This window comes from Bactrocera neohumeralis, chromosome 2, assembly GCF_024586455.1.
Source record: "Bactrocera neohumeralis isolate Rockhampton chromosome 2, APGP_CSIRO_Bneo_wtdbg2-racon-allhic-juicebox.fasta_v2, whole genome shotgun sequence".
NCBI classification, from domain to species: Eukaryota; Metazoa; Arthropoda; class Insecta; order Diptera; family Tephritidae; genus Bactrocera; species Bactrocera neohumeralis.
The window spans coordinates 32,800,382-32,820,495 of NC_065919.1; the positions used below are offsets into that span (position 1 = coordinate 32,800,382).

Consider the following 20,114-nt stretch of genomic DNA (forward strand, 5'->3'; position numbering starts at 1 on the left):
TTTAAATCACTTTCACCAAAAAGTAGTTCGTGACTTCTACTAATTATGTCTGAAGATTCAAACTAAAGCAATTATCAGCAACCAATTATTCACATACAGCGATGACAAAGTCTCAAAACAAATTGCGATATATTTTATTATAATTTTTTTGCAGTTTAAAATTAGCTTTCGTTTATTAAGACGCCTTATTAAAGCCGCAACTGAAGTAAATTAGTCTCAACAGATGCAAGCGGCTCCTTCAGAGGCCTGTAGCGACATTTAACCTCTTCACTTGTGTGAAGTTTAAACTAGGACAAAAGTGTACCAGCAGGATGTTTGTCTTTTCCGGAAACCAATGGTTTCGATTGCAGCTGTACGTAAGAAGCTTGAAGTGCTGTCCCACAGTTCCCTTATACCCAGTTGCTGATGAGTGCTCTTAGAGAGCAGGAGTACAAGTCGAGTAGAAAATCGTTCGGCTGTCTATTGTGATTGCAGCTCGACGTCGAACCTTCCTTGTGTTTGTTGACGTGCATTTTTTACTGCACAGAGACGTTTGCGTATCTTAGCTGCAAAAAGATAGTGGTCCGATGTTAGGACATCGAAGTGTGCGCACGTCTAAAACACTGGAGACGTATCTTCCGTCTAACACAATATGATCGATCTGGTTGGCGGCTTTTCGATACGAAGACAGCCAGGTAGCTTGGTGAATTTTTATATGCTAGAATAGAGTACTAGAGATAACCATATTTCAGGCCTAGGCGAAGTCGATCAACCTCAACCCATTTGGGGATGTTTTCTGGTGGAAACCCTGCGTTAAAGTCACCAAGCACGATTTTTACATCGTGGCGGGGGTAGCTCTCATAGGAGTACTCCAAGCGCTCATAGAAGGCATCTTTGGTCTCATCGTCATTCTCCCCTTCCTTACCAGTCTTGCCTGAGACGGTTCCAGTTTCTTCATTCTAACTGTTTTCGCATAAAAGCAATAGTGTAGAGCTTGAAACATTTTTTGTGTGAAGCAAGGAAAAGTAAGCTTTTGTATATATACGAATGTATGTGGTTATTACAGTTGGGTTTGTATACATACATATATAATAAATTGATAATTTAATACTATATAAGAAAAATTAATACTTTGTATGTACATTTTTTATTTCTATCTTTGTTTGCAGTGCTTTATACATAGAATGCACCATATTTTGTGTAAGTTCTGAAGATATATTTGCCCATATTTCCTAGCTATACTAGTTATTAACATTCTTTGGAAAAATTTCATGTAATTTTCTTGTTTCAAAAGAATTTGAAGCACAGCGAAGTGTTATTGCTGTAGTAGAGGCTAAAAAAGTTTGCGAAATGTGTCCGTATTGACAGTCTGTGATTCAAACAATGGTATTTACAATATTTTGTTATTAACATAAAACACCTTTTATGATGACAGTTTTGATAGAGTTTAGATTTGACAGCTTAATGGTTATAGAAGCTCCTTGAAGTTTTAAGTTTTTTTGTTTTTACGACCTTTTCCGGTCTTGAATCTAAACCTGATATTAACTTAAGCATTCGCTCGACCTAGTTTTAGTCTTTGTATACGATTTGGAACGTATTTAACCGTAGATGTTTTCAGAATAATACAACAATCAATATTTCGTGGCTTTTATATACCCACGATTTCTCAGGTTCTACTGGACCGATTTACTTGAAATTTTTATAGTCTTCTTTATAGGCTTGTCTATGGTTGGAACTAGCCCCATCCCCAAATTTATATTTTTATTATTTTTAAAAAATTCGAAATAGTCAGAAAAAGTGATCCAAAAAACTTTTTTTTTTCAGGCAGTCGCTATTTTGTGAAAAAAATTTTTCCCACTTTTCCGTAGTTCCGGCCATTGCGACATTATTCTAGATTAATAATCTTGTTTTTTTTTGGTTTCAGATAACTAGGAGGGTTGAAATCATGGGTATGGTCACGTGGAAATTTTTAGAGACCCCCACTTCGTCAGCTCATAATTTTTGAAATTTTTTACTTTTTTTAGTTTTTAATTTTTTTCTGTACTCTTCTAAAATTAACAAATAACTAATAAAAAATGGATAGTAAAAATATTAATTGCCTTTTTTTAACGACACTTTAAAAATTACCTGAAATTCATGCTTCTAGACCAGAATACCCCCTTAAGTAGCCATATTTTGTACGCATCGTAGAACGAATAAATGCGCTGTAGTGAAAAATTCTTATGCACAATATAACTTAAAGCTTATCTAAGTTATTTTTCCATACCACAAATATATGAAAGAATCCTATATGTACATAGATATTAATACAAAAAATTTATATATTTGAGCAGACGGTAGACACATTCGAGACAAAATTGCTCACATCATTGCACATATAATTGAATCATATTCACTTTATAACTTTGAAAGAGAATATAGCAATAAGAATAGAATGTGAATAAACTATTTGATTTGTTGGTAAATATGAGTTTTATTGTGTTAACTAGTATCTCTCAACCATTTTTAATTCGTCTATAACATGAAATTTCAGATTCAGCGAAATTGAAATAATTTCGTATGGGGTAAAACTTGGTATAACACATAAAAAATAATGGATTTATGTTCATGTGTTAATTACCTTTTATTCCTAAAGTAATGTATGGGCTATCTTATAAATGGATTTAAGGGGATAGTAACGTATTTTTTTACGATATCATAAGATTATTCTGTGAAAATTTGAGAGCAATTAAAGAAAAATTGACGGAGATATACACTTGCAAGTCTCCGCCCTCCGATTTGATTGTGAGCGGCTGTGAAATTTTAAACGTGTTTTTCTCACACTTCACTTTTTCGAAGCCGGTGAACTCTGTAGCTCAAAATCTACTGAACCGATCCTTTTAAAATTTTGCACAGTCATTCTTTACATAAATTGTGAGGTAACGCTGCCGAGTTTTTTTTTTTTAATTTTGACTTAATTTTAAACAACAAAATTTCTGATTTGTTTGGTGAAAAATCAGTATTTTGAGTTCCGAGCGTTGTAAAAAATAAAAAAAAAAACTCGATAGCGTTACCTGAGGAAACTTATCTACTAATCAAATCAATTTGGTTTTTTAATTTCAAATGATCCAGTCATGAGTTATGCGGTTCACCGCGAATAAATTTTTTTTTTTTGGAACGTCTGCGAAGATTCTCTATCACCGGCTCATTTTTTAATATTTTTCTATGAAACTTTCACAGAATATTCTTTAAATTTCATATAATTACACAAATAAATAAATATTGATTGTATCTTTAAAAAAAAATTATTAAAAATATGCTTTTTTTCGCCCGAATTAACCTTACTACCCCCTTAAAAACTCTATTAATCCTTAAAAACTATATTATACTATAATAAAATAATATGCGTTAACTTCGGTTGCATCGAATCTATTATATCCTTCATTTTCGAAGATTGCACTGTTCCCTTGGACTATAATCCAATTTCGTGAAGATATATCATCATATACAAAAGAAGAGGATTTTGATCTATCAGTTAGTATGACGAAAATTCACGTTCTATAAAGAATGTGTTTCCCTAGCTTCACTCAACTTATGATCAAAACAATCGGCGTACTAAGCGTACTATTCAGAACACCATTAACAATCCTGAGACCCAGCATTCATTATTGGATAATAGACGACCGAATGATCACGACCAGCACGCAGTGAACAAAATGTAGCAGCCGTAGCTGAGAGTGTACACGAAGACCGTGGAGAGTCGATCCGTTCGCAGTAACTCTGGACTGACAAATGGAACGGCTTGTCGCATTTTACGTTGAGATCTTGAGTTGAAAGCGTACGAAATACAGCTTGTGCAAGAGCTGAAGCCGCTCGACTTTCGATTCGCTCTATGACCTCTTGAAATGTTCCAAGAAGATCTTATGTTTTCGAGCCAAATTTTTTCAACGAAAGGCCCAGTTTTGGCCCAATAGGTATGTAAACTAAAAAATTGACAAAAATTTTCGCATTTGGGACGAAGCGCAACCTGAAGAGATTGAAGAACTGTCATTTCAGCTAGAAAAAACGATTGGGTGTGGTTTGTGGGTCGGAGGAATCATTAATCTATATTTCTTCAAAAATAATGCTGATGAGAACGTAACCGTCAATGGCGACCGTTATCGCGCCATGTTAACATGATACTATTTGATGCCTGAAATTGGAGTTTGTGATCTCGGCAACATTTGGTTTCAACAATACGGCGCCACTTCCCACACATTGCATCAATCAATGGATTCATTGAGAAAATACTTCGGTGAGCAGACAATTTCAAGTTTTGGGTCGGTCGATTGGCCACCAAGACCCTATGATATCACACCGTTAAGCTTTTTCCTGTGGGGACATGTAAAATCTAAAGTCTATGCGAACAAATCCCGCTACAATTCAGACCTTGGAGCAAAACATCACACATGTCATTCGCCAGTTACCAGTTGAAATGCGAACGACAATCTGAGAGGTAGCCGGGTACAATATTTGGAAGAGATAATCTTAAAAATAAATGCCAAAGAATGTTCTTTCAAATGATAATAAACATTCTTCATTAAATTTAGAGTTTATAACATTTTTCTTTAAAAAAAAAATGTAGAGAACCTCGAAATGAATCACTTTTTACATTTTAGAGGATCTCTGGCGTTTTCTCCCTGGTGTTACAAACTTAAAATACCCTGTTCAATTATTATAAAATCACTTACCATAAAAAGAGAAATTACAAAGACTAGTTGCATGTATCGTTATATTCAAAAGTAAACTCAATTTTACTTTATGATGTATGTGCAAATCGTAGTATAGCTCGATATCGAGGGAGGGTTTCGTAGCAGTGTGCGATAATCCAGCATTTTTCCATAATGAGTTGTTGCAGATATTACATTGAATCCGTGACAATTATATCTGAAAAAGGAATAGAATAATGAAAATACGACTTTCTGAGTAGCACTACTATGCAATCGGCATTGTATTTTATATAGATATATTTGATTATGATCAGTTTTTTTCAATGTAACATATAGCCTACACCTTTTTCTCATACATTTTACTCCATATTTCAGTAAAAAAAATTTAAAATCATTTATAAATTATTAAATATTGTTCTTACAAAAAATTAACAGCAATCTAAAAAAAACTCTACCTACACAAAAAAACTAAATATACTCAGTCAAACTATGTGCAAATACGGTAGTACTCCTCGCATATTCATTTTATATAAAATATGTAAGTATGTTCAGTTATCAATAGCCGTTTATTTGTAACTACTTCGACCTAATGTTATTTAGTGTCCATGTGCGGATATAATATTTTTTGGGTTTGGAAAGTATAGTAGAGAGAATTTTTTAAATAAATTAATTTTGTACTTAATTGTAAGTAACAAATAATCAGTGTTACCTTGTCTACATATTTTACAAAATAACCAAAAGAAATAATGAAAACAAATAATACCCCAATGACTGGAAATAAATAGCACATTATTAGTTTTTCGCATATAATTCCTTTTTGCATAGGCGGAAATCCGTTTGGAAATCTCTTTTCAGTTGGCGGCCTTCGGCTGCGCTTAAAAAAAAATAACCCTGGTCGGACCAACAACTGGGCGTACTCAGTTCTTTCGCAGTTCAAAAAAATAGCCCCGGTCGGGCCAACAACGGAATTATTAAGATAATTCTTTACAAATCAAAGGAACAAGCACTTTAAATAGTTGAATTTTTTAAATTTAAATGCAAAAATCCATAAGTCGGAGGCAACTATATGAATATGTACATATTTTTTAATCTGGAGAACCTCCTCTATCCGTACATATGTATCCATCTTAACCTCGAAATCGGGGTATGCTATTCTAAATGGCACCACCAAAATCGGCCGATGTTATTCTAAAATGTATCCTTTCAGATCAATATCTTAAAAAGATCAATATCAAATAGTCCTTTGGCATATATACAGACGGACAGACGGTTGATCATAATGTATATAAATGCATATGTATTAATTTGATGTATTGAAATGTGTAACTTACTTTTACGTATTTTTAAATGTTTTTTTGAAAAATCCAGTAGCAAGAGGGATAGGTAGGTGCGGAGGGTGTAAATATTTACTTATTTGTTGGCTTCTAGTTTTGTATCATATTAATTAACGTACAATTTTTGATATTGCGCTCATATAACAAAAAACAGGATATGAACAAGCGAAGAGTATAACAGAGTTATTTTTAACAAAAGATTAAAACTACCATAATATTATTAGGCACAAATTAGCAAGCCGCACAAATAACCTTGTCAATTTTGGACAATTTAAAATCTATGAAAACATTGGTTTGGAAAGTCTTAAGCGACTGCTGTTTAACAAACTGCAAAATTCCAAACAGTGATATCAACTGTAATCAGCAATGTTTTGTAAAATAACACATTTCCGAATCCACCCTTGCTCCCCGTTCATCAAAAAAAGTTATTAATAACATGCAGCGCATTCGGTTCCTTGGAAACATTATATGACCATTTAGTTAACAAACATAACACTATGATTCAATTAAGTAATTTTTCGGTAACAAGTTCAAAATTGTTAATTTATTTATTCTGTATTCTTAAGTTTCATGGAATTTCCTTCAGCAGGGTCTGTTGTTCATTTGCTTTAGAGTTCCCCTTGCTGTTAATCTAAACTATGTAAATTTTGGACGTTTTAATTGATATGATGTTGGACTGATTACTTCAAAGGGATCGGAATCTCAAATTTTAAATTCCAATAACTTTTTTGCTATTTTCACTAAATTGTCTGATATGCACCAACGCGATTTTTCGATTCTTGCACCCACTTTCTTCTCTTTTCTTTACTTCTATCGTGATTTGTGAGGTTAAGACAGTTCATTGCAGTTCATTATGATACAGTGTTGCAACAGTATTTAGTGTTACCATATGTACAACTTAAAAACTGCAAAAGCAAATATGTTTGTTTTCTTTTTGTAACCCATTATGTTGCTTAAAAAATATATGATTAAGTAACGAAAAATAATTACATCAATTTACAAGGAATTCTTTATCCTTGTGGTCAATAAAAAAAAGTCTATACAAAAATATTTTATTTTTAAAAATGCTTTTTAATTTATGTTGTTTTACAGAAAAATGTTAAAGAACATTCAAGGATACTAATATATTTATTTGATATTAGTTAAAGGGTGATAATTTGCATGCTTTTCCCAAGGACAATATGAATATTCTTTGGTACTCTTTATTATGTTTCATATAAAAATAAAAATAAGGTTTCTGTTTGTAATAAACATGTTTGATTAAATATGGGAAAACATTTTTTGAGCACAAGTTAAGAATTAAAAAATCGGTTGTCGAACTGAATCAAAACACTCCACATTTAAATTAGTACTTCTTTATCCTTTCTCCTTATGAGAGTAATAAAAGGGTTCGATGTCCGATGCTATTTTATCTTTGGATGTAAGTAAAATTTCATGATGTAATTTTTTCTAATTGCATGACGACTGCCCTCTTAACTGAAGCATTAAATATCAGTTCTTCTTCTTTATATTGACAATATCTGTTACTGTGGTGCTTGTGAGTTTCCAGTAGAGCATTCATAGAGTTTTCTGGTGAAATTCAAATTATTGGATTTATGAATATTAGCGACCGATATTTATTGGGATATGTAACCATTACCAACAAAATGATAGTCGGAAACTCGTCCTTCAACACAAATATCTATGTGATAGAAATGTATATGTAAATATGTATGCATGTACATACATATGCATATATTTCCTGTTTGGATAAGAAGCATAATTACAATATTTCAATTGTGACAAGATTCCATCCCACTACATTTCATATAATAGCTACATACATATGTATGTGCATACATATAATATACATACATATTACTATTTCTTTCTTTTTGGCATCACATATGATTAGCTCAGTCGAAATGTTATTGACTGCAGCAGTTTGATTACCCTGCAGTGCAATTGAATTTGTTGTTTTTTTTTCTTATGATTTATTTTTATTCTTATAATTTGGTGTTATTTACAATCACACGTCCATTGGTTGAAATCTTTGAAAAATTTAATTTGAATCATGAAAACCAAATAAAACAGCTGATTTTGACTATATGGATCCAAAAACGAATAAAAATCAGGTAAAAAAATGTAACTATTTATGAATTCTTACGAACAAAATTTTCGTATTAGAATTATAACTTTATAGATTTGAGTAAAACTAATAATACATAAATAAACTACCAATTAAATTTACCAATGCACAATGAACTATTGTTTTAATTTGTCAACTTTTCCGACCATGGGAATCGCGGGATCAAGACCAAAACTCATTTTTATGATATCGCAAAAAACCGATACGAAAATTACTCCATTCACAGTATGATTTAGTGTCTCTGCAAGCGAGCGTTGATATTTATTTTTGTGTATCCCGATAACTGACAAAACAACCAGTAAACTCCCAGCAATTACCTGTACCAAGAAATAGAAGTAAAACAAAGTTAAACCAATATTCTCAATGGCATTTATTGATATACATACATACATACATATGTATATGCATATAAGGAATATTAATGTAAAAATGTATATATGTACATATGTATATGCCTTAAATATCTTGTTATTTGCTTTATCTAGATGGTGAGAAATATATTTTTTTATAAATCCTACAACCTCGAAATCAAATCAAAAAAGTACTGATTCTTTAGAAGCAATTAAAATCCTAAAGCTTGATTTCAATTATTTGAAGCCTGTTTACACTTTTTACCTCTTTATTTCCAATTCTTTTTTAATTTTTTGGGTAAATATTATGTTTATATATTTTACATATGTATGTGTGTACAAATTAATTACTTATTCTTTGCAATGGTTACATTATAATATACATATATGGGGTTCAATAATTTCAAGTTTTCTTACTGGTATTCTGAAAACAATCATAAAAAAAAATATTTTGTTGTGTATTTACATATTAGAGACTTACGTCGGCGGCAAGAAATTTGCACAATTCCAGGATGGATACCGATTAAAGGAAGTATAATTTAATTTTAAAATCTCATTCAGGGTATACTAATTGTGTAATTTCACTTTACAATGTTTATCTATAAAAGTATTTAATTAGAGAAATGCAAAGCCGTTATTTATATCGTCACCTCAAATAAAAAATAACGTAACATCACTTTTCGGAGGTTTACAGAAGCAAAAAATCGTATAAAAAGAAAACCATCTGAGATATTGAAACAAATTTTTCAAATCTCCATTAGTAGGTCAAAACTTAAACATTGGGAGCGCATTTTTTCAGACATCCCACTGGACTGGCGGAAAAGGAAATTAAACGCTTTTGCAAATTTGTATTGACTACTAAGCGTTTTGCTAATTTATAGCTCGAACACAGGAGTTCTTCTCTTCTATGGCCTCACAAAGGATTACCATGTGCGGTCTTTGATCAGCCATTTAACCTAACCTAACCAAAGCACATTGATTAACCAATAAAAATAAACATAAACAATAAATCAAGGCTAACTTCGTGATAAAAAAATACTCTATTATTTCTACATGAGTGATGACACGTTATTAAACGTATTACGTTTAACGAAATCAAGCACTTGATGATACATACTTCTTTTTTGAGTTTTCAATATAACTTGGGTATTTCTGATCTCAGAAGCTTAAAGTTTGTGGCACATACATATGTATGTGTAATATGATGTGGTGAATCCCAATAAAAAAAAATTAATTTTGAATTTTTTGATGATACGTTATTTTGCATTTTAGGTGACGATATGTTCTTTATAACCCGATCGCTTACCATCCCAGTCTTTTTTTAAGAAATGTCAAATTATGCCTATTTTCGATATTTTTAAAATTTAACGCCTCACCCAACCCCTTAAAGTTATACTTTCATTTACTTCATTATTGGATTTTGACAGAATCTCTGTTTTGTACCCGTATATTTATTTATTATTCAAATTAAACTTGATTCAAAGCAGAGCTTTTATATAACATATTTGCGTTCAAAACTAAATTAATTTTTACTTACACGGGCAGGTCTCTATTGAATATGCTGATTGATTTTATGGTAAATTATTAGCCTGCTGCTCTAAGAGTATGAGAGGTTGGGAAGAGTATTCGATGCCAAATCCTGATATTATAACATTTATTACAGAAATGACAAATATAATAACGAGAATAATATCATTTATGATCACAGCGGCCGCTTGATCCTTTCGGCGATTGATATTTAGACTACCAATAACAACAAAAAGTATTCCAACCAAGAGCTGTGAAAAATATAATTTGAAACTTAATAATTCAAATTTCAGTCAGGGTTCAATATAATTTAAATACTTCCGTATACAAATGTACATATCGTATACATTATACATAGGCATATAATTATGAATATATGTACAATATATGAATATATTATGTACTAAATAACCATGAAACAAAGGGGAAAACAAGAGTATTGACCGAAAAATAAATATCTAACATTAATCCCATACTTTTAAGAATTCTCGAATAATAGAATAGCCAGCATTATAATATTCTATTCCTACTATTGATAAATTCTTAGTTTTGAATTAACTATCAATCGTAAATTTTCTAATAGTTAACATTTTCATACAACGTTATGGTATTTGATCTGATGCCATAATTTATTAAATATAACTTTTTAAAGCAAGAAACAAATGCTCTTCAGTATTATGTTTTGCAAACCATTACATTCATAGAGTCCGCTCACTAGCACACTTATCAATATTTTATACATAAGTTTTCGAACATACTAAATCATTATTCTTATTATTTTTGTTCTTCTACTTGGCCTCCGATGAGAAGTGGCAGACGCGTGTCAAAAGCCGAAATGAACAAATTTATGGTAGCAGTAAAAAAGGCGAATCCTGTGCGAATATGATTTATAACATTTGCTGACTGATAATATTCAGGCTTATGCATTCTACAATCTCGCATTAGACTCAAGCTAAGGCTTAAGACTCCGGATAAAACCTGTACTTCCAATGTTATTAAATGAGTAGTTTGTCCAAGAAAGATAATTAGTAAGAACGAATTTAATATAAGTAGATATTTATTTACCTGTAAGATTATCGAAAGGCTTATCATTATCAGCATTAGTTTATAAAACTGATGTTGGTCCCCAACTTGAAGTATATATTTCAATTGGGAGGCATTGGCGGTGAGAAGGGCGATATCCAGCATACCTTGAGCAATTGTTTTCTTAGTCGCATACCGGTTAGCATCCATGGCTTTCATCTGTAGAAAAATCAATCTTATAAAAATTATTAAAAATATAGGTAAATTTTCAGTAATGTGATTTCATTTCGGCTGTATCATAATTCCATTTACATTTGAATCGGAATCTACCTGAGTAACAGTAACTGGTCGCCTTTCAGTTCAAACTTAGCTAGACCGAGCTATGTTCATGGCAATCAATAAAATTAAAGTCGTCAGTACAACCGAGCATCTGTTCATTGTACGATCATTCATCCTTTAGTTTGACCATACAGAAATCAGTTTCTATCTATGTATTAATCTATGTAGTATGTACTAGTATATGTACAGTAAAGGACCATGGCAACCAAACCTCAATATGGGCAATAAGGCGTTTACAATATTAATTAATATGAAATATATTTACACTAATAATTCAATGTATTAATCTCATAAATCAATAAATTCCGTAAAGTAATAATTAGCATAAAAAGTTATTTTACAATTACATTGTATTACTTATATACGCACAAATGATATGTATCTGTGTGTTACATGTCTATACGCATGCAACAAAATACAAATTAAGTGTATTCGACAAACTTTTCGGATGAGCCAGTAGCAAATAAATTTCATGTTTACGTATCAACGTCGCTTCTGTGATAAAAGCTTCATTTATTTTAAGTTGTTTATTAAGAATATTATTGGGCAGTCAACACTGAAATGACCAACGTTGCAACAGTATACAGAGAATAAATTTAAAATTCTACTATACGTAATTAGGCCTATGCTGGGTGTTTGAAAATAGTTAAAATCTTTTTAAATTAAAATATCCTCCAATCCATTGTAGTAATTCAAACCTGTTTTTTTATTTCATATACCTGTTATTTCGTAGTAGCAGCTCTAAAAAATCAGGTCTGAATCGTTTAGAGTCATTTATTTATTGGTATTTTTTGTGAAAATTCACAATAGTTTTTTTATTTTTTATATTATCAGAATGTAGAGATTTCAACGAAGAGAAAGCCGTGAGATTTTTCGATTGAAAATCAGGGTTATGTTCTGATATTGAGTCAAAGTAAGGAAAAATAATACTTTTTAAATCAAAACCAGTGTACTAGTTTACCACAAAATTCGTGAAAGCTAAAATTTTTATAAAAGATAAAACTTAAAATTTATAAACTTGGTTACTTAAATTTCACACATAAATTTTCACTGATGTGTGAAAAACGTGTTAATACGGAATTAACTTGTTTCTAGAGCACTCGTTATTTTGCCGAAAATCGTTTTTAACCCTTAAACATTTCAAGCGAAGCCAGGTCCTTCTCCACCTGGTCTTTTCAACGTAGTGAAGGTCGTCCTCTTCCTCTGCTTCCCCCGGCCCACTTCGTCCATTCGGACGACATGACCTAGCCAGCGTAGCTGCAGTCTTAATTCGCTGAACTTTGTCAATGTCATCGTATATCGCATACAGGTCATTTTTCCATTGAATGCGGTATTCGCCGTGGCATGTGCAAAGAACCATACATCTTTCGCAGAAATTTTCTCTCAAAAACTCGTAACGTCGACTCATCAGATGTTGTTATCGTCCATGCGTCTGCACCATATAGCAGGACAGGAATAATGAGTGACTTATAGAATTTTGTTTTTGTTCGTCGAGAGAGGACTTTACTTCTCAATTGCTTACTTGTTTGGATTGATGACAGAAGGTATTTCGTCTTGCCCTCGTTCACAACCAGACCCATTTGCATCGCTACCTTTTCCATTCTGGAGAAAGCAGAACTAACGGCGCGTTTGTTGAGGCCAATGATATCAATATCATTGGCGTTCGCCAGTAGCTGTACGCTCTTATAGAAGATTATACCTTCTTTTTTTAGTTCTGCAGCTCAAATTATTTTCTCCAAAAGTAGGTCACACGAAAGGGAGTCGCCTTGTCTGAAACCTTGTTTGGTATCGAACGGCTCGGTGAGGTCGTTCCCGAACCTAACGGAGCTTTTGGTATTGCTCAACGTCAGTTTACAAAGACGTATTAGTTTTGCGGGGATACCAAATTCAGACATCGCGGCATAAAGGCAGCTCCTTTTCGTGCTGTCAAAAGCAGCTTTGAAATCGACGAAGATGGAGTCATGTGTAGACGTTAACGCAAGTGTGGAAAGTTCTCTGATCGAAATTCACTTAGGAAGGGCCAGAAACGATTATTTTACATATGACGCGAAGCAGCTCACGATTTCCGGTCTTTGACCATGTATCCTCTGGGTAGCCAAAGAACATCCGTTTGAAGGCGAAACATCTCCTCTTCAGGGTTGTGCGCTAGGTTTGGGACCCGCCACGTAAAAAAACGTCCGCAATGAAAAAGTTTAAGCAGCCTCGGATGAGAGTTCGCTTTAACTACACTTATATAAAATATATCATGGCTTATGTGAATTACTATGTTTATTGCAATAAAACCCGAAGTTTTGTATGTACTACATTATCCTCCAGCCTTACAGGTGGAGAGACAGTCGGTTCTTTGATTTTTATTTTTCCAATGAGTGTAAATGATGTGTATTGCAGAAAAAGTTTGGGAATAATTTATACCACTACAATCTTAGCATAGAATTGTTGTAAATATGTAAATGTCTCTATTCTCCGAACGATTGTTTGCTACGAAGCTTGGAACGCCCAGAAGGAAGCACCGGAAAAATCAGTATATACCTATATGTACATACATACATATATTCTATAAACATATATTTATTAGCGTGAAAAGCAGTGTCGATTTAACCATGTTAGCATTTAGTTGTCAAACAATTTGGCTGAAACTTTTTATTTGACAAACTATTTTCACGAAATTTGTTAAATATTATTGTCCAAATCAGCATTACAATCTCCAAAAAAAAATTTCTGATCGGACCACTATAGCATATATGTAGCTGTCATACAAACAGACCGATTAAAATAAAGATTTTTTTTGAATTCAAGTACATAGTAAGTATATAATATACTCATAATGTCAAACTAGTCTTAAGCGTCAATTAATTTTCTTTTCTTAATTAAAATATATAAAATGGAAGATAACATAGGAAAAATAATAATGAAATCTGATTTCGAGAAGAACCTGGCTTCGATTGGAATCTCCAATTGGCGCCCCTTGCGAAAAAAAGAAACGACTGACGCGCTGTTGTTAACTCGTCTATAACCGCGTAAGCGGTTTCTACACCAGTAAAGAAGAGGAAGAAGTTAAAAGGAACTACTAGTTTTTCTCATACTGTAAATAATATATGCATGTGTATTTATAAACACCTAAATACATTAAATTTTTATTCTTATACTTACCTCCGATTCATTACTAAAGGCATTAGCTATACTTGTTGCAATCTGCGCCATTTCGAATGATGATTTTAGAGATATCGTATTTATATGTAACTGTGTATTTAATAATACGCCGTATACATACATACATATGTATGTATGTCGAAGTTAAAAATTAGCGGTCTTTTGTTGCAACAGTACTTATTTTTTTTGGATGTTGGAGGCACCAACACCTGTTCAGTATTACAAAAATTCACAAAATGAAAGTAGTAAATATTCAGCGAATATGAATGTACATATACACACATGGTCAAAATAAAAAGTACATACATACATACGCCCGTGTAACATTCAATGACTAATAAATTCTTTTTTATTCATGTTTAAAGAGAAGTAATATCATATTTCATTTAATATATGACTTAAATAACAAAAATAAAGATATTTGTAATAATAGTTGAAATAAGTTATTAAATTTCTAGAAAATAATAAAAAGACTAAAAAAATGGCTGGACAAAATAATAAGTACATCAGGTATCTGTGAATTAAAAAACGTACTAGTTTGAGTTTTTTATCTCATATTTGATTTTTATTTACTTCTTTCATCAGTATCTAGTATATTCACCATTATTTTCAATTCCTTTTGAAAGTCGTTTTGGAAAACTGGAGATAAGTTTGCGGCACGTATCAATTGGAATCTCATACCAGGTTTTTTCAACAAATCTCCCTAACTGATCCTTATTTTGGGACGATTGCTTCCCAATCCGTTGCTTTAGCTTCCCCTAAGTATTTCAATTGGATTCAACTCGGGAGATTGACATGGCCTTTTAAGAAAAGTCACACCTGTCCTGGAACCAATCTTTTACCAACCTCGAAGTATGCTTAGGATAATTATCAATGTACTTATTATTTTGACCACTTAGATACACGAACATCAACAATTAATTGACACGCCCACTACAATTGGGGGATTTTACATTTTCTTTTCATTATAAAAGGTACTACAATATCGAATTTAATAAAATTAACCCGTAGTTGCATTCGTGTACTTCACCAAACATTCAAAATTCAATCATGAGTGCAGCCTAAAGGAATGTACTTATTATTTTGCCCATACGTGTACATATTGTATGTATGTATGTCGCATAAAAACGTTTTAACGACGTTGTATACATATGTATATAAAAAATTTATACCGCGTCTATAAATAATATAGTATGTATGTATACCTGTTTATGCACACAAATGCTAGTAGCAATTATTGCAATGAATGCATTTTAAATTTAATTTATTAAACTGATCATTTTATTCTATTAAGTGATACAATATGTACTTACGGATGGATACGCGAATTAACTTTTGCTGCTATAGTAACACCAAGTGGTAAACACTGTAGCGCTTTTTACCTACACAACTTAACGATTATACAACTTATATTCGACTGGATAGCGCAATAATTTAAATTGTGAGAGACAACACCGTTTTGTCATGACCTTGCGTACAATGCACAATACGTAGCATAATATACAGAGAATAGCGTAGTTTAATACCAAATTATTGAAGCGTGAATCACCTTGTTTGTACCCATTAATTACATTATACATTACATTACAAATATTAACTGACACTTACATCCTTAGTACCCTGTGAATTACGGATTCTCTATCGTGCCAGAAATTTCTGTAAAAGTTTTATTATCTAAAATATTTCTTATAACAATTTAAGTTGTGTTGAAGATGGTGTTGGAAGCATCGGCATATCGAGTGGTAGTCTGAGACTCAACGACCTGATCCGCCTACAATAAGTGATATATAATCAACTATGCTGGCCAAATTTAGACATTAGAAAATAACGATTAATATTCATTAAATCGTTTCAACTTCACAAATTAATCTAAAAATATTTTTGATATAATCTATAAACTGACGAATAAAACGTAAATATGTATAATTCCTCATATATTAAAAAGCAGTTTATTGAACCCAAAATAGTTGAGTATTATTAGGAAGGAATCCTACTATAGCATTCAATAGAATTAATTTTTAAACCCGATATCATATTTGATTTATACCTTTTGTAAGCTCTTTCGTGTAATAAAATTAACGGATGGTAATAAATTATGTATTATTTGCAAGGTATTATTTTTAAACTATTTTAAATATTTAATTTTCACAGAACGTGTTCAGATGGTTTTCCTTTTCTTCTTAACTCTGCAGTCACACGACACAATGATTTGCATTCAGTTTTTGAATTCAAAGCACTGACTTATAGTTATAAGTACACACACTATATTTAGTTATTTATTTAAAATGTCTTTCTATGTACGGCTCGCTGTCCTTCTTCTTCATACTCTCGTTTCGATATCCACATTTTCTTAAATGTATCTAGCGATGCTAAAATGGAGCCCCCCATCCATGTGGAATACAGACGTTCTTGAGGTGCCGCTATCTGCGTAATAAGAATAACGATAACAAATTATAATCGTTTACGAAAGACATAATTTCAAATAAGTAAAATACGGGTCAGAGAATCACACGTCACATACTACTGTAGAACTTAAACGTAAAGTTAATACTAGAAAATATTTTCGATTTAGCTCACTCTAATTTTTAGATCTTTTGCTGAGTGTTTCCTTAATTCAGACAACAGGCGATCACCAAAGCCTTTAAATAGTGTTGAACCTCCGGATAATACAATATTTTGGTACAACATTTTTCTAAGATCCATGTCAGACTTTTCAATAGCATACATGAGTACGTCGTGAATGCCCTCACATTCTTCACCAAGTAAGTCTGGTCGAAAGAGCACTTCAGGTGCCCTAAACCTTGCTTGGCCAACCTGAATTATAAGATAAAAACATTTGTATGATATATTTTCCATTTCGATAAGTTACCCACTTCCAAAGTCTTGCCATCAGGCAATATATAAGAAATTTTTTCAGTTTCTCCACTCTCCTCTTTTTGGGGATTAGTCGCCAGATAACAAAGTTTTTCCTTAATTGATCGCACAATTTCGAATTCTGCTGTAGTTCGGAAATTAAAACCTTCTTTTCTAATAAGTGTCTTTAGATAACGTGTAACGTCTCGTCCAGCAATATCAACACGCATAATACTATGAGGCATCGCAAATCCTTCATAAATAGGAACCGCATGAGTAACACCATCACCAGAGTCAAGCACAACTCCCGTTACACGACCTGTAGCATAACTTCATACAAACCGAATCATTACACATTCAAGCTTATTATAAAAAGCTACTTACAGACTGAGGACAGCTTGCATTGATACAAAAAGCGCGGGTACGTTTATTCCTTCAAAAAAAAATTCAGCTGCTTTTTCACGATTTTTCCTGGGGTTTAATGGTGCTTCCGTTAATAAAACGGGGTGATCTTCAGGAAATGTGGTTAATTGTTCCTATATTTTAATGCAGAGCAGAACAAATTGCGCAAATGTTTTTGTTTGAGGTAAGTGTTCTTAGTTTGATATAAATGTGCATCATTTTACCTTACTATAAATGTAATTCCAAATTCGTTCCATGTCGTTCCAATCAGTAACTATACCATGTTCCATTGGGTATCGTATACTTAGTAAGCCTCGATGCTCTTCTGCTTTGGGCCCAACGAAAATCTTTCCTTCAAGAGCTCCAGCCATGACCCGAACATGCTTGGGCCGTCCAATACTATGTATGTAAACTAATCTATTCATTTTTTCAATATAAGTATAAATGATTGACTTACTAGTTTGGAAACCGACACTTTGGAATGTGCTCCCCAGCAAAACCAGCTTTTATAACGCCAGAACCCTGTGAGAAAAATGACAATTATATATTATAGGTACACAAATTGTATCTATAGATTTAAATTTAAATTATAAAAATTCAAATTGTTCAATAACAATTAACAAAAACATATACATATATAAAATGAAAACTATTATTGCTCCAGAAGTTGATATGCTGATTGTTTCACGCAGTTCCAGAAATTCCAGAAAATCTATCATGAATTTTGCACCTAAAATTGGGCTAACTATGGTTAATTATGCCAAATTAGATGACATTGATAATTTCTACCTTGATTGCCAAGAATTTAGAGACTACTACCGTGATCCATATAATAAAATTTCTAGACCGGAAGCATTTAAGAAACATTATGGAAAATGTGGACGAAGAGAAATTGATAAAAATACGGTTTCATTAAGTTTGCCGCCAACTTGGGTCCATGAGAAACAACCTGTAGTATATCCCTTAAAATATGACAGGAAGTTACGATTGAATGAAGGCATAATATTAGGTGGGCAATACGACCGCATATCTTGTATCAAATACAAACGTTGAAAAATAAATATAATAAATAAAGCAGGTATGAAACATGCTTCATTTTAGAGCATAAATAAGTTAAATCAGAATTTAATATTTAGAAATGTAAAGGCATAATCGATAATATGTATATGCGAGGGTTTAGTCATCACTTTGCCTATATATGTATACCATCCTTATGAAGCAGTTGATGTTTAAAGAGAGGCACGGGAACTGCGGCTTCATAGTTTTGCATAAAACGACGAGTGATGTCACTTGATGCCACACACCCAATCTTTCTGCCAAATTTGTTAGTAAGCGAATTAAGTTATAGCACACTTACATTGTCAATGACAACAGGCTGGTTGACCACTAAAGGTTCCATATTATGCAAATATTTTTATAAGATAATTATACTTGCTAACACCAATAACTTTTCGCAACTCTAACTTATATTTAAGTTTTCTGATTTTAGGCCGTATGATGACACGGCAAAAGCAACCAAGTTCATGTATTGGTGTTGCCACATAAATTTATTCAAATGAGACAGTCATTTATCAATCGCTTTCTATTAGAGTCAGAAAGACTTGCTTTTTTCGATGAAGTGTATCTGATCTCCCCGTCCCAGATATAACATAATCGATCTTTGCAGTGTCTTCCAAGCGTAGATCACAGCAATTAAAGAGTCTTCTTGTTCTGATAAAGAGAACAAAAAAAAAAATACATATATACCCTACAAAACGGGTAATAGTTAAGTAACTGGTCATCGATAGGTTATAAGTAATTAATGCCTTCGTTATCCGTTAGGTTATTTTTGTTCTAGCCTCGGGAAAAAAGTAACCATTTCTCCTTTTTCACTACACGTCGGTGTGATTAGCTTATTCGCTCTCCCTCATTGACTTGCGCATCTGTTTATATCGTGCAAAATCATATTTTTTTATCGTTTTTATTACAAAAAAACACACTTTCAAAATAAGTTATTCAAATAAGTTTTCAGTTTTATCAAGAAAGTGAATCTTAACAATTTCCCACGCTTATGTATGGCATGACTTCCACAACTTATAACGGTAAGCGGATACCGTTATCATGCCTACTATTTTGTTGTTACTCGTTTCACTCGGAGATTAACGAAGTTTGGTTGAACAATGAAATAACACACTTTTAGTTATTCGTACAAATACTCATTATTAATTAGCAATCGTGCCAAAACTACGCTATTTTAACTATAACTATAAAAAAATTAACATATTTTCAAAATGGGCAGAAATATGCATTGTACTTTGGAAAAGAGGATAATAATATTTGGTCCTTACAAAAAGGCAAAAGT

At 32.3% G+C, this 20,114-nt stretch overlaps 3 protein-coding genes across 13 annotated transcripts; 1 reads left to right on the forward strand and 2 right to left on the reverse strand.

Moving 5' to 3' along the window:
• Positions 1–4,702: 4,702 nt before the first annotated feature.
• On the reverse strand, positions 4,703–16,388 carry LOC126764229 (ninjurin-A). Of its 10 annotated transcripts, none has more exons than XM_050482062.1 (5): positions 15,832–16,382; positions 14,519–14,727; positions 11,072–11,248; positions 8,232–8,446; positions 4,703–4,884 (listed from the first exon to the last, which is right to left on the reverse strand). In XM_050482062.1, exons 2-4 carry the CDS (start codon positions 14,639–14,641, stop codon positions 8,246–8,248), a joined length of 501 nt encoding a protein of 166 aa, XP_050338019.1. In that variant the 5' UTR covers positions 14,642–14,727; positions 15,832–16,382; the 3' UTR covers positions 4,703–4,884; positions 8,232–8,245. The 10 variants fall into 10 exon arrangements, with proteins under 10 accessions (XP_050338019.1, XP_050338018.1, XP_050337993.1 ...); XM_050482036.1 differs by lacking the exon at positions 4,703–4,884 and adding an exon at positions 10,017–10,257 and having other exon boundaries at positions 8,347–8,446; positions 15,832–16,364; XM_050482061.1 differs by lacking the exon at positions 4,703–4,884 and having other exon boundaries at positions 8,120–8,446; positions 15,832–16,379.
• A 51-nt stretch (positions 16,389–16,439) lies between these two features.
• Positions 16,440–19,279, reverse strand: LOC126764076 (actin-related protein 1). Of its 2 annotated transcripts, none has more exons than XM_050481861.1 (7): positions 19,131–19,279; positions 18,231–18,295; positions 17,998–18,172; positions 17,756–17,907; positions 17,392–17,701; positions 17,096–17,332; positions 16,440–16,942 (listed from the first exon to the last, which is right to left on the reverse strand). In XM_050481861.1, the coding sequence occupies exons 1-7, from the start codon at positions 19,170–19,172 to the stop codon at positions 16,799–16,801; spliced, it is 1,125 nt and encodes a 374-aa protein (XP_050337818.1). In that variant the 5' UTR covers positions 19,173–19,279; the 3' UTR covers positions 16,440–16,798. The 2 variants fall into 2 exon arrangements, with proteins under 2 accessions (XP_050337818.1, XP_050337809.1); XM_050481852.1 differs by lacking the exon at positions 19,131–19,279 and adding an exon at positions 18,980–19,059.
• Positions 18,294–18,834, forward strand: LOC126764404 (uncharacterized). Its single transcript, XM_050482099.1, has one exon. It carries the CDS (start codon positions 18,416–18,418, stop codon positions 18,824–18,826), a length of 411 nt encoding a protein of 136 aa, XP_050338056.1. The 5' UTR covers positions 18,294–18,415; the 3' UTR covers positions 18,827–18,834.
• Positions 19,280–20,114: the final 835 nt, after the last annotated feature.

What these genes read in the sequence shown, in the direction of transcription:
- LOC126764076 (XM_050481852.1), bottom strand. Translation starts at nt 19,033, where the DNA reads ATGAAGCCGCAGTTCCCGTGCCTCTCTTTAAACATCAACTGCTTCATA. An exon ending in GGAATTACATTTATAGTAAG is followed by an intron (nt 17,908 to 17,997) that starts GTAAAATGATGC and finishes ATTAAAATATAG; the next exon opens with GAACAATTAACCACATTTCC. An exon ending in CAAAAGATCTAAAAATTAGA is followed by an intron (nt 16,943 to 17,095) that starts GTGAGCTAAATC and finishes CTTATTACGCAG; the next exon opens with ATAGCGGCACCTCAAGAACG.
- LOC126764229 (XM_050482036.1), bottom strand. Translation starts at nt 14,641, where the DNA reads ATGTATGTATACGGCGTATTATTAAATACACAGTTACATATAAATACG. An exon ending in CCTTTAGTAATGAATCGGAG is followed by an intron (nt 11,249 to 14,518) that starts GTAAGTATAAGA and finishes ATTTTTCTACAG; the next exon opens with ATGAAAGCCATGGATGCTAA. An exon ending in GCCTTTCGATAATCTTACAG is followed by an intron (nt 10,258 to 11,071) that starts GTAAATAAATAT and finishes TATTTTTCACAG; the next exon opens with CTCTTGGTTGGAATACTTTT.
- LOC126764404 (XM_050482099.1), top strand. Translation starts at nt 18,416, where the DNA reads ATGAAAACTATTATTGCTCCAGAAGTTGATATGCTGATTGTTTCACGC.